The sequence below is a fragment of the Linepithema humile genome, chromosome 3 (assembly GCF_040581485.1).
Source record: "Linepithema humile isolate Giens D197 chromosome 3, Lhum_UNIL_v1.0, whole genome shotgun sequence".
Taxonomy (NCBI): domain Eukaryota; kingdom Metazoa; phylum Arthropoda; class Insecta; order Hymenoptera; family Formicidae; genus Linepithema; species Linepithema humile.
Genome location: NC_090130.1, coordinates 8288128 through 8304962, shown reverse-complemented (window position 1 = coordinate 8304962; position 16835 = coordinate 8288128). Strand labels below are relative to the sequence as shown.

At 41.3% G+C, this 16835-nt stretch overlaps 1 protein-coding gene across 4 annotated transcripts in view; it reads right to left on the bottom strand.

Moving 5' to 3' along the window:
* LOC105676550 (retinal guanylyl cyclase 2) overlaps positions 1–16835 on the bottom strand; it is a 47439-nt gene that overhangs the window by 9969 nt on the left and 20635 nt on the right. For 3 of the 4 annotated variants that reach the window (XM_012374548.2, XM_067351584.1, XM_067351585.1), the window contains 16 exons: positions 15358–15521; positions 13598–13724; positions 12691–12843; positions 9894–10269; positions 8369–8667; positions 7729–7831; positions 7272–7374; positions 4798–4989; positions 4000–4080; positions 3737–3913; positions 2984–3143; positions 2352–2501; positions 1648–1819; positions 1151–1291; positions 788–980; positions 75–246 (listed from right to left, as the gene is read on the bottom strand). In XM_012374548.2, coding sequence (XP_012229971.1) covers positions 75–246; positions 788–980; positions 1151–1291; positions 1648–1819; positions 2352–2501; positions 2984–3143; positions 3737–3913; positions 4000–4080; positions 4798–4989; positions 7272–7374; positions 7729–7831; positions 8369–8667; positions 9894–10269; positions 12691–12843; positions 13598–13724; positions 15358–15521 — 2763 coding nt within the window. The remainder of the gene's footprint in view (positions 1–74; positions 247–787; positions 981–1150; positions 1292–1647; positions 1820–2351; positions 2502–2983; positions 3144–3736; positions 3914–3999; positions 4081–4797; positions 4990–7271; positions 7375–7728; positions 7832–8368; positions 8668–9893; positions 10270–12690; positions 12844–13597; positions 13725–15357; positions 15522–16835) is intronic. The other variant, XM_067351586.1, reaches the window with a different exon arrangement.

The following is a 16835-nucleotide window of genomic DNA, read 5'->3' as shown; positions in this document are numbered from 1 at the left end:
AGTATTGAAAATAATTGAATTTTCCGATTCCGAGTGCGCCGCTTCAATTAACAGGAAATTATTTGCAAGCTAACCCGTGTGCAGACCGATGCGTAGCCTGAGTGGCGTGTCCGGAAGGTGTTTCAACTTGAATTTTCCGCTCTGATGTAACAGGTCGAGTGCCATGGTCGCCACTTGGGTCGCGTGATCGGGTATTCTCACAGGACAGCCGCCTACGACCATGTAGGCATCCCCGATAGTTTCTACCTGTGATATTCGAATACGCATTCTCTGTAATGTCGGAATCCGAAATATCTACTGATAAAAGCATTCTTTGATGTGAATCGAGACCATTGAGTGTCGCATGTGTTATTCAGCTATTAATATTTCGCGTAAATTTATTCACTTGTAAATTTGATTAAAAGTAAAAATATTTTATAATTTAACAAGATATATTTAATCGTTTAATCTGAAAAACATGTACAAAGAGACGCTAGATACATGTGCGTATGGAAATAATATAGTAAATAAAGTGCAAAATATTTTTCAGAAAAAAGTTCGCGCAATAAAATATCATATATCAATAAAAAAATTAAAGCTTTAAATTTTTATAATAAAGTAATATGAAATTCATCGCAATGATATTGAATTAAAATTTAGTTATTAAAAATTTTCCATTCTAATTTTTCCAGGCGTCAAAATAATTAGAAGAACACAATCAAATTTCATTCTTTCATTCGTAAACCTTATTTCGTGAAGAAATTTATTGAAAAGCATTTGCCGTGCAATCATAGTTCATTTAATTTACCTTGTAGACCGTGTAAGCGTTAATCGTGTCGTCGAAGCAGGTGTACAGATCGTTGAGAAGATCGACTACCTGAAAGGGCGTCGAGCGCGCGGATATCGTCGTGAAGCCGACAATGTCCGAAAAGTAGATCGTGACCTCGCGAAACTCTTCCGGGTCGACGGGCATGCCGAGCTTCAGTTTTTCGGCGACCGTGCTGAAAATACCGAGCCAAGTTAATCCGCTTCGGTGAGCGTTAAAATGCTGATTTCTATTTATTAAGCGAACGTAATAAAGAGTGAAGTCTGACATCGATAATAACTCGGGTTAATTTTGATCATATTGTTTTCGCGAAGCAGCGAGGTCTCCAATATCCTTGTTGTTTACCTAGGTAACATTCTGTTCAACAATTGTTCGGTTTTCTTCTTCTCCATGTCAAGCTGCTCCGTGCGCTCGCGAATGAGTTCCTCCAGATTGTTCGAGTATTTCTCGAGCATTTGGAACATCGTGTCCACGAAGTTTACTTTTCTGGAAACAAAACGCGACTTCGATTGTTATCAAAGTATATATTTATTTTATCAAGCTTGAAAGCAATTAAATTAAATCAGATTAAATATTTCTTCTACATTAATACAAATCGTCTTTCACCGAAGTGTACAATGGAACAAATCATGCGACTGGTTTTTCATCTGATTGTTAAAATTTATTAATCCAATTTATTAAAAATGTAATCGCAACTAAACGCTCGTGCTATTGAACCATGATTAAATCTGCGAAGAATAGATTTTGGCGGGGGAGGCCATCCGGCTGAGAAAATATATCCGATATTTCCGCTATAAAGGCACAATGCCTCGAAGATTACGTAGCAGGTCACTGATTTTTACCTCCCATGGTTCAGCTTCTTGAAGAGATCGTGCACGTCGTCAAAGTCGGGCCTCATTTCAGCAGTTTCCGCCCAACATTGGCGCATGATGTTTATGGCTTCCGGCGGGGCGGCCCCTTTGCTGACTGACGGTCTGATCAGGGGCGGTGGCTTCATCACTTTCTCGATTATATCTATGAGAGATGCGAGATGCCGGACGTTTGATCCTCAAATATAACTGGCATTAAAATTTAATATCGCCGAGATTTGGCTGCAACGCCGAGATATCGAGATTTCACATCTGCGCCCTTGGCTAATCGACGATAAATCGATGCAGATACGTGTTCAACTGTTAAATCGGCGGAAAACGCTACAGTTCCCCGCGTTTTTTTGCGCCCGCGACGCTAATTGATTTATCGAAAAACGATACATAAAGAATTAGTTCGATGTTTTGTATAATTTATCGCAGCTATATTTTCTCTAGTTCATGAAATTCACATTCGTAATGTAAATTCGCGATACAAACATTTCAATCGCGGACGCTTTCGGAAACCGACGGTTAATTTATCGCGCGGGTTAGAAGAAACTAAAATACAAACGCGAGAACATAAATGTTTTCAGTTTTCGATATCTCTGCAACGTTCAACTATTTCAGGCCTCGGAATTGGGAGGAAAGCGGTGTGTTTAATGTAATTGATCGTTAATAGAGACGTGCATGCACATTACCTTCCGGAGATAAGGCGAGCATACAAAACGGTTCGCCGCGAACAACGACTTCCTGCATGATAATTCCGAAACTGTAAACATCCCCCGGCTGGCTTCCCTTTTTCCGCAGATTCGGATGCCTAAGCAGTTCCGGCGCGGTCCACAGCAGGTCTACCGAACACAATAAGCCGGCAGTTGTTATCGAAATTAATGGTTGCTTAAACGCCCCCGTGTCAGTTATACACTAATCCCATTTGCATTATAATCTCTAAAGGAACGAGCGTGCGAAATACTGGATTTCGCTGTAAACATCTTCATTTAGCAAAGTACACGGTCCAACTTTTAATTAGAGAAACTTTATAATTTGCATGACTCTACTATATAACAAAATTTTAAGTAGAATGCCAAGACCGAAAGGCAAAGCTTGATAAATATTAAACTTTATGCGATTCGAATTTTATTTAAAGTTTATTACGGTATTATTTTTCAATAATTGTAAAGATGATTACATTACCTATTTTCTTGAATATCTCTAAGTTTTAATTAAAAAGAAAAAAATTGTACGCATGTCGTTAAAAAAAAAAGATTACATCAAATGTGTTAACGAAGGGGAGTAATGAGACAATGCAGAAAATTGTAACAAAGCAACTTACCTCGGGCGGTTTTCACCGGCGGTACAATATTCTGCGCTTCATAAAAAGCAGGCAAACCGTAATCGGTGACTTTCAAGACCCATCTTGCGTCTATTACGCAATTCCGCGACGTGAGATAGCCGTGAGCGCGCATCGGAGTGCCATGAAGGTATCTCATGCCCTAAACAAAATAACCAAGCCATCTAAAAATTATCGCCAGCATGTATCGTAGAATAAATTTCAAGTCCGAAGAATCGATTTTAAATTTATTTAATTAGTTGAAGTGAAAATTCTCAGATATTTGGCGTGATGACTGTGATATTTCAAATCTTGAGCGCCAAATTCCAACGACTCGTTTTTAATTTTTCACAATTCTCATAATCATTGCGATTAATCAAGAGAAATGGCCGTGTCTCGTGCCAAATAGACGCGCAACAAGGCCGACTACTTGACAATTTTTGAATCTTTCATATTTGTAATCAAACTCTTCAATTTTATGTACATAGTTTTTTATTTTTAGTTGGCGCCAGTTCTGGTATCACATTTTTTATAGAAATATATCGAAACAACAACCGTTTTGCATGTGCATAATTATGCATCATCTTCTACAAGCGCGTGGCGTCTCTTTTGATCTTTTTTCGAAGGTATTGTTAACAGATTAAGAATACACGCAACAAATATCCCTTGACTTTAATCAAATCCACTTCTTAAAGTTGTTCAAGTCATACTTTCTCGAGTTATACTTTCAAGTTACATATCGCGGCGCGATCTTACCCGCACGAGATCGGTGAGCAAGGATAATCTGAAGGACCAATCGAGTTTAATCTCGTCCTGGACGAGTACGTCCTCCAGGGAGCCCCTCGAGCAGTACTCCGACACTAGACAGGGTCTCGTAGGTTCGTTAAGGCATCCAATCAGGGGATTGAGGTTCTCGTGTCGCAGTCCGTGGATCTGCCCAAAAGTAGAAACGTAGAAGTGGAGGAAACTCGATCAGAGATCTAACTCAGAGGAATGAATAAAAGGATGTGCGCCTTTACCGTGACCAGCACGTCCATGGCCTTGTTCTTCAGTTCGAACGTACCTTGAACGGGTAGCTCCTTCAATTGGACCAAGTCACCCTAGCAGAAATCAGGACGGATCGTTAACCCGAGCATTGATACGGCGCGCCGTATCGAGCCTGAATCTCTCCCGATCTACGGACTCTCAACGCTGTTGGAAGCGTTTCGACCGTGGAGTCAATCGGGAATGACGCGGTTATTGCAGCGTGCTTTAATCCTATTTTATCAATCTTCATTAGGTCCGCGAGAGGTCCTTATCGGAACCGATCATATTACGGGGATTGCGGCATTAATTAGCGTCAACTATATAAGGGACGCCGACGTCTGCGGCGCGCGAAAATGAATATCGATGTGTGTCTCGAAATATATTCTCGGCGCCGTCGCATAATACCGCGCGTCATGTCAAGCGGAAAATTCTCGGAAGTGATCAAGGATGAAATTGTTTGCAAGGGTGAAGGTGCACGATGTAGAACGTCGATAATCCCTTGCAGGCATGCATATATGAGGTGTCCCATGTTTTTCCCGCAATTTTCATTCTAATATTCTTCGCGTAAATATAGCCATCAAACAAAAATAAATATTAGAAAATGTTAAGAGACTATTTATGTTATTTTTCTACGCTGTCATTTATTGCGTCTCTTTGCAGATTATCAGCACAAATTTAATGCGAGACTAAAATCCAGAAAGAAGATGGCGTGGATCGCGCGCGCGCGAAAGAGATGGATTGACGCAAAATGTATCTTCGGGTGCAATTATTGGTAGTTGTAGTTTACTCACGTTATACCTAGCGCGTGGATCCTTGAAGAAGGTGTGCCTCGGTATGGTGCCACCACCGCTCGCCTGCAGGTACGGCCTCAGAGAATTGACGCTGCCGAGTTGGAGCAGATCCGGCTTTTCGACTTCCGGTCCACCGAACTCTTGCAGCTGCTGCAGCCAGCAGCACAGCATCGCCTCGATGCCCTCGTCTACCTGAGAGCACGCGCGAGAACGTATGTGCGATAAAGTGCGCTTAGCGGACGAAATCGCTCGCGAGCGATCCCGTGCTCGATAATAGATCGAGTGGTTGTACAAGAATGTTTGCCGGAAAGGATCGATTCGTGATCTTCGACGTAAAGGTGGACCGTAAGCGCGGAAAAGTGAAATCCGAGATAAGGCGAAGTGATGTTCCATATTGCGAAATAATATTTCGTATGTTTTGTATCCCTGTAAATCTTACGTATATTTTTCGCGGTGATTCTAGCGCGATACGCAACTTTCGTTTGAAAAAAGGATAATTGCTCGGAAATACAATTTTTGCATCGTCGTTTTTTATCGTGACAACGTTATTTTATAACATTTATCGCATTAACATCGCAGGGACGATAAAAGCCCGATGAAGTGGTGATGTCACAGTGACATTTAGCACTTTTATCGGGTATTTCTACTACGTAGACCGATAATTTAGGAGCTCACGTACCGGCCGGCCGGTCTCGCGTGAAATATATCCTGCGAGGGTCGCGGCAACCCTTCTCACATGAAACATTCCACTGTCGTCATATTAAGAAGAATTTTCACCGCAAGAAAAAGTTACGCTAACACGATTTCACAATCCTGAGGCAACGACTGGTGAAAAATTGTTTTCGCCGTATAGAACGATGGATTAAGGTCTTGTGTAATAAAAGGATTAAGGTCCACCTGTAATAAAAAGTAAGAGCCGCGGAATTTTACAACGTAAACTCACCGCCGAGTTCGGATTTTAATTCTTTTACAACGCGGACAAAAGGAGATATTTGCGGGAGGACGATTAAAGGCAATGATGAAAGAACTAAGCTTCATTAATAACGATACGTAATATCACTTTAATCGATTTTATTGGTTATTAGTTCGATGCCTGCCAGTTACGAGCGTCGAGTTTTTCAGTCCGCTTCTTCCCTTCTGCGTTCGTGTTGCCGCGCAACTTCTCGCACGTACAATTTCTTTTTTTTATTTTACAACTTTGTTTCCGTCACGTTTCACCCGCGATACCGTATTTATATTTTCACGAGTGAATTAAGCAAAATGTAGTTCACCAAACTGTATATATATTTTTATGCGAGATAAAACAGCCGTATTTTTTTTCAGAGCGAGTATTAAGAGAAAGAGATTACCGCGCCACTTCATCAACTTCAGTACATTCGTATTTTCGCGTTTTGCTATACCGCCCAGTAATTCGTAAGATTTATTATCCTTTCTAACAGACTGAATAAATTCAAGCACCGCGAGTTAAGCGTCAATATTATTTATGAATGAATTCTACACTTAAAATTGTAGATAAAACTTTTATGCATTTTACAATTCACCTTTGTACAGAACTTTACAAAAATATATGCATATATGTACACATGTTATGATAAGAGCGGACGTACAAACGGACCGGAGCAGAAAACAGCGAGCTCAGCTAAGCACGAACAGTAATGAGAGAAATGATTACTCGGAAAAAAAAAAAACATCAGCCACGCACGTGTGCGCATATTTACGAAAAATAATTGTGAATTGCAAAATTTATATTTAGTCGTGGAATCTAAACGTTGCATTAATTGCATCGGAATATTTTATAGAGAGAATATGTATTGATAAACAAGTATTAAATATCCCTCACAGAATAATAAATTGCGAAAATATTTTAGACATAATTTTTAAAAGTGCGGGAAGCGCGCGCGTGTGAAAGCATGCGAAAGTAGTTTAGGCGTAGCACAGCCGCGGCAGATGACGTGTCGAAAAATTGGGTGCGCAATTTTAGATTTTCTCCTGCCATCGTCGCCTGCGATTGCTATTTCTCGAAATAGATCATTCGCAAGATTTATTCCACGGAAATTCATCGCGCGACGATGTCGACAAAGATCGGCCGAGATATTTCCATTCCGCGGATATTTATCTTTAATTTTAACCGATCTGTTTATTCATTCTTGTGTGTGTAATACGAAATAGTAAAATGCCTCAGATGCGCCTTAATGTGCGAACGTATATTATTTTTGTGTTAACTATCAAAATATTTTTAATCGAAATTTACCTTAGCCGACGCTAACGTGCTTACAAAACAAAAGTGTAAAAACCCCGACAGCAATTTATTCACCGAAGTCGTAATTTAAAGCGCGAGAAACAAAATATGTATTATATTACAATGTATTAAACGGCAAAAAGATTAATAATATTAAAGAGTTGTGCGCAAAGATCCTTTAATTTCTTTTGGAAAGGAAGATTTCATACTGTGTACAGGATAAAACTCTGCTCACCGTTCTCGAATCTACTGGAGGCACTTGAGGGAAAACGAAATCCGACGTCGTCAGAATGATTTTGTACGGACCCTTAGACATCCTTTTCTTAAGCAGCCGCTTCCTGCAAGTGTACAAGATACATAAATACATTCAGCATAATCATTTGTTAACATTTTTCGGATGGACCAGTTTTATTCAATGTTACTAAAATATTATAACTAAATTGTAGAGAAACCTCTAGAGAAGTGTTAAAAATGAATGTAAAACTTTTAAAAATTATTACTTTAGTTGAAAATCACGAATAATGCTAAATCATAATTCAGGACGTAAATTAGTTAACTCTGAAATTGCAATTATAAAAAAAAGTATATTCAAGACAGCGAAAGAATTGACGCATAATCACTTTTTGCATTGCGGTTTGACACTACGGGGCTATAAATGTTATGATGTGTAACGTAATAAAGTGCTCGCTCACCGGACTATAATCGCGACGGCGATGGCGACAAAGGTGAACAGCAGCGACCCCAGAATAATAGCTACGATATGTGTGGTACGGAAAGACATGTCGGCCAAGCCACCTGTTCAATAATTAATGCACTGCATTACCTTGTTAGAGCGTCGTCGGGCGATATTTTCGGATTCAAGAGAGCCGCTTATCGATCCCGATCGGGGCGATGAAAGGTACGAAGGGAGAGAGCCCTTCCCCTTCGCAGCTTTCTCCATTCCGTAATTATCCCGTCCTATTTTTGACAGTACATTCCCGCAACACGGTCGCACGGGCATCGTTAAACAGAACCCGATGAAATAATAAATGAACTCTTCTCTCTAAAATTGCTTCCACGCGATATACGATATCAATTATACATTATTAATTTTGCATCGCCTGCAGACAGAATTATAATTATTGTTGCTGAATAAAATTTCCAGTTTGATATACATTGTTGTCTTCAATCAATTTTCTACAAGCGTCATTTAGTTTGTTCGTTGCTAAAAAAACTTTTCAAAAAGTGGTGTTCTGTTCAAAATTTTTCAGATACCGCGAGAGATTCGAACCGATCAAATGACAAAATCATCGTAAAAAAGTAGCGCGTTCGTAATGAAATCTGCAAGCTCACCCGGGCAGTCGCCGTCGACGTCGCAGGACGGCAGATCGGGCGCCTCGACGGTGAGACGCGCCACCCTGCTCGGCGTTAGCTGCTGAACCAGCAGCTGCTGATGCTGCTCGACTACCGCGAGGACCGGACTCCAACCGGCGTCCCGCCAATCCAGCAGGGCATACGTGTACATCTTGTTGTTGTTGCTGTCGAGACTGCTGTTGTCGCGCGTTAACACAGTCAGCGATTCGTTCAGTCGATCGAGCAACGCCACCGTCGCGTAATACTGCACGCCACTGAAGATCTTGCTCACATCGTACCTGCGTAAGAAACCGGAAATGCGAAAATAGCCGGGAACTCTCTCTCTCTCTCTCTCTCGTACACGGAGGCGACGCGGTGTCGCGATGCCCCGTCGTGTTCAAGACACCTCGGGCTATTCTCATGAGTTAATCACGAGGATCGTATAATTACATGGATCAACGCCTACAATTAACTCGGCTTGACGGTCTAACAAGCGCGATTTGTATTATAATTCGGGATCATGTCGTGCTCGCGCTGGAATTTCGTAATTATGTACAACGGCGTTGTTGCGCGCCTCGATCTAACAAGGGAAGAAATCTTCAATTAAGGTCAACTTTTTCAGCAGACTTGATTCGCGTTTCACTTTAATTGTTAATTAAATTTCGGTTAATCGACTGCGACATTTTACAAATGCATTTCTAGAGATCTTACTAGTAATGATATTTTAAGGCTTATTATTAGTTTATAAAAGTTGACAATAATTTGTAATGCGAACGCTAGCTTATCATATTGCAGAAAAAGTATTTCGTATAAAGGTTTTTTATCAGAACCACCTAATCTTATCATGGATATTTTGCTCTACAGACGAGAGCTGTTATGTGCATCGCTCACACTTTTTTGCGAACGTTCGAGGGATCTTTAGAAATCTGTCTTAAAAGGATTTGCCAGACAACGATGAAGCTTCTTGCTATTATAAATCTTCTCGCAGCGCTAAGTAGTTATATTCTTTTTTATCAGATATACAGAGAAAATAAAGCAATAAAGCTGAAGCGTTCAACAAAGATGATTGATTGCGACGTAATTTCGGGCATTAATTAATTTGTTAACCTGATTGCAAATTATTCATAATGCGACCCTGTAAACAATGTCCAACTATAAAATTTCTAGATAATTTTATTATAATTAATAATTAAATTTGCATTAATTTGTCGAAATTATTTCGACGATGCTTAATACAGGTCTCTGATGTATGTCGAAAATATGCTTTTCACGTACATATTTAATCGAACAAATTCTCATGGCAACAAAATCTATCAATCAGATATTTCTTACGATTTTATTAATTTCGATATTAATATTGCCTTAAATGTTTATAAAAACAAAGTCGCGGATAAAATAGTAAGAAAGTAAAATAGCCTATAGAAAATCTTTGTTGAAGAAATCCGAGATTACGTTGTGCCTCAAGCTCGCTCGTTAATTATGTCGACAAACTGTTCTCCAGTTAATTACGTTAACGGATAATTACCTCTGATCAAGCGGCGCGACCGCAAGTAGATTTTCCATCATGGTGCTGCTGAGGTTTCTCGGCGGAGAAAATCTACGCGGGGCGCGCTGCTCCTTCCGCATTTTCTCGTCGCTCTCCGGAGTTACGCTCGGGCCGGCGCGAGTTACATTCGTGGTAGAAAAATTGGAAGACTGTGTAATCGCGGAATGGGCCAAGGTCGATGGTTCGGTGGGGAGCGAGGTGGGCAGCGAGTCGTCTCTCGGAAGGAAGAGTTCGATATCCTCCGTCTGGATCATCAGGATCCAGGAATTCGGCACGTGCGTTTGCCACGCGATGTTCAGCTCGATCAGAACGCGGCTCGTCATCTCGTCGAGCAGCGGCAGACAAAGCACCGTAGCTGGCGAAAGAGAAATAGGTTTGCACGTGCCTGCACGTAAGGATGCTAGGGAATAAACGAAAATATATGAAATGCTCGAATACGTGGAATCAAGATTGAATTATTCTTCATTTCGAATTATTTCTCGCACTTATCGCAATTTATGATTTTATTTAATTTATGATTTAGCGATAATAAAAGTAAGCGAAAATAAAGTTTATATTTCGAGTGTTAAATGCTTGAAGGATATCTCTCGAGGAGTTTCGTTTACTTTTAATGACATTACGCTATTTTAGAAACGATATTTGAACAAGAACTTTCCGTAGCAGTTTAACTCTTAAATGAACAAGACCTAATTTATTGGCTACTTTATCTTTCTTGTCAAATTGAAAGTTCCGCCATTAAGGAATTAAATGCGCGATAATCGTTACGTATAATAATACGCTTCTGATATATTCATTTCGTTAATTGAATCAAATATAGTATTCAATGAAGTTGCCACGTGTCTCGAACAAATCACTCATATTTGTATAAAAATCGGGTCAAATCGATACGGTAATAAAAAAAATTCCTCAAGCCAAAGAACAGAACTCAATTTTTTTTTACTACAGTTACATAAAATCATATATTTGTGCTTGGGTATAATATACTTTATATTTTGCGCGTTAATGTGCGTGCGTATACACGAGCCAAGGGTAGAATGAGGCGACAGACAGAAAGAGCGCATAGAGGGAAAAGGAAAGTAAATTACGGAAAATGATATATTGGTTAACGATCGCTGAGTGACCTGTCGCGCGGCGATTAAATTTATAGCCCTATAACCCTTTCAAAGGTAAATTAAAGCCGGGGATTTTAATTAAATATTATAGAGAATACCGGAGGCGAAGTACACTCTATTTAATTAAAAGTCATTAACTAAAAAGATAGATACATTCCCCCTCTCGCCCCTCGCCGTCGCGAAGTAAGAGCGCAATTCTGAGATGTGTGTCACGATACGACGGCGGAAACTTCCGACATAATGATTGAGCAATCAAGCCTTTACCGCGCAAGAAGCCGTCTTGGCAATTTACGTTCTTCGTATTTACATAAGCGTTCGCTGCGATAAATATCAAAATAATCCCGCGCCTGCGCCGCGACAGGTCACAGTCGCATTTACTCCGGCGAAACGCGATGACCGTTTATTCATAAAGTTGAGATTAATTAAAGTCAGCTCTGATTACATCGTATCTCACATATTCGCCCGCGCGGACGCTGCGCCCTGAAAGGACCGCGTCGCGCCGTTGCTCGACTCATTTGCATCGAGCACACTACTGGGCGCCGTAAATTGTCGCTAACTGAGTTGCCTGCGCGCTTCTGCGGAGACGCTAAGGCGCGATTGCACGGCGGCTTTGATGTAAAATTTTAAGAAAGTTTCAACTCGCTGCCGCGCGATGATCCCCGCGCGGTTCGCGAAGCGGACTTCTTCTATTTTCCTTTTTTTCACGCACATATTGCACTTGGAGGATTTGCAGATTTGCAGCCGCGGACTGCGCCGCACCGAGCATGCACGTGTTTTTACGCACGACAGAAAGATTTGTGAAAACGCTGTTAACTTCGGCTTTCCGCTATAAATACACATACCACGACGCGAGAACATCTCTGGAATCTCTGGAATTGTCTGCATTTTTACTCGCCGGGAATTTTCTCGCCGAACTATCTCAATCCCCATACAAAGCGAATAAAAGATTTATAAACAGTGTAAATAGCTTTCCATCTAAATCCAATTCTCAAACGTGTGTAAACAGTAATAACTCTCGTACCGCTTCGCGTTGCGAACGCTACGTTCATTTTTCTCTATTTGTTTTCGAGAATATTAATTTTTTTATGAACTAATTTATTTTATGAGAACGAAGGAAATCTCTACACTTACATCGAAGGATTGAAAGTCAACTTTTTCATATTAATTCGTCACTTCTTCAAAAATAAAAAAATCATATGTTGTTAAAAATTTGGAAACTACTAATACCTTAATGTTGAAAATCAGCGAAGCAGAAGGCATCAGTTGCAAATTAATTATACAAGTTTAACGTCCACAGCGCGTTAGCTAATTCAATCAAGAACATCAATTTCGAAACACCCTGCGCGGAAACAATAAACACAATTAAGCGATTAGGACGCGAAATTCTCGCCGAGTTTAAGAGCGAAATGACATCGCCGTCGAATTAGAATTGCGTTAAGAACGCCGGGACGCGTGAACGCGTTCTTACGTTCAGGATTTCAGGCGGGAGAACGAAAAAACGCGCGCGCGTCGCGTCACGCCGTTTAATTTAATCTTCAACTCGATAGTTCTGGTGGTTACCTCGGCGGAGATACTTCGGCATACTGCGCACACCGTGTAAATGCTGTAAATGCCGGATAATGTTTGCAAGTTTCCGTATAATAGGATTAACTGCGCGTACTTACCTCGACGGGAGACGCTGTGCACGGACCTCAGAATTCTGCGGATTTGCTCGAGAGTGGCGCGGTGGGGTAGAATCAAGTGATGCCGTAGGACGACGCCGATCCTGCGGAACGCGCCGATCACGGCACGGTCCAGGCTGGACCACGGCTCGCGATCTGCGGCATTAATCGGAGTACCGCAGGTAATGTGCGTTAAAATTCAATACGCGCGCGTCGCGTCGCAACACAATCGTATTTTAATGGACCGCGGAACGATGTTGTGCGCGTGTGTGTGTCGGTTTATTATTGCTCCGACCTCCCATCGTTATTGCGTCCTCCTTTCCGCGTGTCGTTCGCATTTTAATCCTTAAACGCTCTCTCGATTCGGCGCTCGATTGGGTTGTGACGTCAGAAGCGAAAAGTCATACGCAATTCTCTCGTGCAGCACAGGTTGAAATAAATGAGCTTTTTCGCATGCACATCTCTGCCTTTGCGTTCGACGGAACAGACTTGCAAAGTACGCCGCGTAATTCTTTCTCCGAGTCGTGAATTAACAAAGATTAAATTTTAATCAACAGTCTATTTTCGATGGAAATGTCAAACGCGCTTAGATTTTAAGATCTTCGAGCGAGGAGCGCGAAAAATGTTGTCACGTTTCACAAATCATCGATCGATATGATCGAACTGATAGATCGGAAAACTTTATTTATAAAGTGTACGCGATTTTTCTCTATAAATTTAATATAACACTTTAATAAACTAAATTTCTATAAATTATATACTTAAAAGCGTACTTAAGGTGGTATATTTCGGTCAATAAGAAAGTTCCTTTTATTTCTTTTATTGTTCCTTTATGTCGTAGAACATCGTGCTTTTCCGATAATAGGATTGCAGTAATTAGGATTGGTATTAAACCAGGATATAAACTTACCTGTACCGATAATGGTCGCAGTCTTCCACTGCAAATGCTGGAATATTTCTGCCACGGCGTTCGCCATTGACGGCAATGACGGAGAGAGTCTAATGATCGATGATAGATCCTTCTCCTTCAAATCTCTCTGGAACATAAGTTGTAGACATTCGTGATCTTCTCAAATTTTAACGAGACGACATTCGAGCCGTTATACATTTCGTTTATAAAGCGCGTATACTTCAAATCAATACCAGCTGCAGAATAAAATTCTTACGGAAAAATATTTATACAAATTTTTCAGAATTTATTTTTGTCCTTCAAAAAAAAAAAAAAAAAACAATGTATATGCGTATGTTTATTTATAAAATTTTTACTCGCATCTCCTCCGGCAAAATAAAAGCCGAATATATTGCTTCTGGACATATTCACTAAATATTTACAGTTTTATATTTCTAAAAAACTTATTTTTAATTTAATGTACAAATATAAGAATCAATTTGTTCTATTTTTTTTTTCGCGACAAAACATTTTCCGGGAAACGTGAAAGGTTAAATGTAACGATAGAAATGTAATCGTGAAATTCAATTCCATTTTCAAGCAGACCAAGAAATATCCAAAACTATCTGTCGGATATTCACTGAAACGATGACATGATTGTCGCCTTGGGAAACGTGGGAGGAATCTACGGGGGAGGTAAAGGCGAGCTTTTCGTAGAATGACAATTTGTTCGGCGTAAGCGCATTGTGCTTCATTAATGACAAATCTCACGGTGAATCGGCGAGAAGTTCGGTGCAACCTTCTATTATCTCACTGTCGACATAGTTGTAATACTGCAAGTACATTTGCCGCTTGTGTATCGGGAGAGATGCACGTAATTGCACGTGCGCCAATTAGAAAACTGAATAACAGGAATAAGCATTTATTCGATCTAATTCAAACGTGCCGCTCGAAAGTCAGCATTAAAATTGGCTCTTTCAGTGGAATCAAGTGCACGGAAGCGGAGCTGAAATTTATAGCTTCCCCAATTTCAGCTCGGATATTACGTTGCACATAATTATTTACGGGCGCACAATTTGCATTATTTTAACTTTGCCTGCGCAGATAAAAAAAACGCGTTAAATAACGTCACGCCGTATTTCACGACTCGCTGCTAACGTATCGCTGAATTTGCATCTGATTTTTTTTTCCAGCTTCAATTCGACGATGATATCTTTTAGCTTTAATTATTTCGCGCAGGAAACGCGCGACATGTTTATTCTACGGTGCAATTTTGCCGATTTTAATTACACTCGATCAAAGTGTGACATCAACTATCCGGGGAAACACGTGTCGAATTCGGTGTGTAAATCAGTTCGCACTGATTTAATCTGAATAAAAAGCGAAGCATCCATCAATATGTACAATAAATGTCGAGCGGATAGATCTATCTTCTAAATTTACAGCAGCTCCATCAAATTGCACAAATAATGTCAGCTGCAATATTATGTACGCGCGGGAGCCGTGCGCGACTTTTCGGCCGAGCTAGTGATATAAATTAATAATAATGAGACGCGCAGCGCGGATCGGGTTTAATCATTCAGACGCGGCGTAAAATTTTCAATTTTCACAATTTTCCGCGAAGGAAGCAAGCTGGAAACGGAGTAGTTTTATTCGATATCGATTCGCGGAACTTTTTTGTTCCTCGAAATACCGGAAATACGTGCCTTAATTGCCAATTAATGCTGTTCAACAGCGCGGGCAGCCGTCGGCGGACCGCCGGCGAACGTGATAACACTTACCAAGGGACACGTCCAGGTGAGTAACGGCTTATTCCCAAGATGCGCGAGCTTAGCGGCCACCTCGCAGATCGAGCTGTCGAGCGTGGCTATCACCGCCTTCGTGTTGGTCTCGCCGAGAACGTGGATTAGCGCGCCGAGGCCCCCGGTTTCCGTCTCACACGTCACTACAAATTAATTAATCGAACTATTAGTTTCGCCGCAAACGATCGCAGATTTCGGAGCTCCATCTCTCTCTCCGTACTTCGACAATTTGTTACCGTAATGAACGCGCAGACGAAAGAGAGAGAGAGAGAGAGAGAGAGAGAGAGAGAGAGAGAGAAAGGAAAAGAGAGAGGGAAACGACACGGAACGGCCTGCGGTGTGTGACGTATATTGATTTAATGCTGTAATTTTCAATGGGTCCGCGGGTTGGCTATCGATTCCGATAAGCCCGCTATCCCTCCTATCTAGGATAATAACGAGACAGCCACCGCTCGCTGTGCGCTCGCTCGTTACAGCTGATACTTAACAACGTCGAACCCCCGTGTTTCGCCCGACGCATTGAAACGAGATTCTATTTAGACGCACGTAGGTATCTTCGTCATGCGAGTAGGTGCGCGATTTATACGTGTGTGCGCGCGCGCGTGTCGGCGCGGCCGTCGCCGGCGATTGTGCGAGATATAATGGTGCAGACAATAACGGTGGAGACGCTATTAGTGGCACTTCCTGAATATGGATCTCTCGTAGCGACTCTCTCTCTCTCTCTCTCCCTCTCTCTCTCGCTCGGAGGAAGATCGGGTTTTGCGGCGAGAGGGCTACCTGCGTTGCTCTCTCGCGCGTCGAGTATTATATTCCGACGGCATTTTTCGAACCGATATTCGCGTGTTTCGTTATTTCCGCACGGCGAGCGATGCAAAGTGAACGCAGCCCCGCACTCGAGGGCGGCTGTTTTCTCCTCGCGGCTCGCCAGACGCATAACCGGCCGAGTTTCGATTTGAATACGTAATTGGATTATTGGACATCGCGTGATTCATGCGCGTGTAAATTTAGGGCCACTCGGTGCCGCGTAGCGGAAGCGCGCGAATGATTATATTATGACACCTCTATATATTATGGATACATGTGCCGCCATACGCTGCGGAGCAAATGTTTACATTAAAATTTAACGTCGCATCGCTGCCGTACCGGTGTGCACACAATAGGCATAATTAATCACTACGTGAGAAGTGGCTCTCGAATTGATCGATGCATTCGAGATTACTCTCGCGTAAACGTCTACATACACAAATGCGCGCTTCAAGATTGTTATTGGTAGCTATTTATCGTATTCTTGTGCGATATCGAAGCGCAATCAATCGTAATCTCAACTTTTCGTTTAGTCGGAAGATTCGGTGGCAAGTATTTAACAAATAATTACGAAGGATAACAAACTTTGAAATTTTTTCGGAGAGAAGTCAATTTTGTCAAAAAAATAGTCTACTTTTTGTTAAAAATAAATC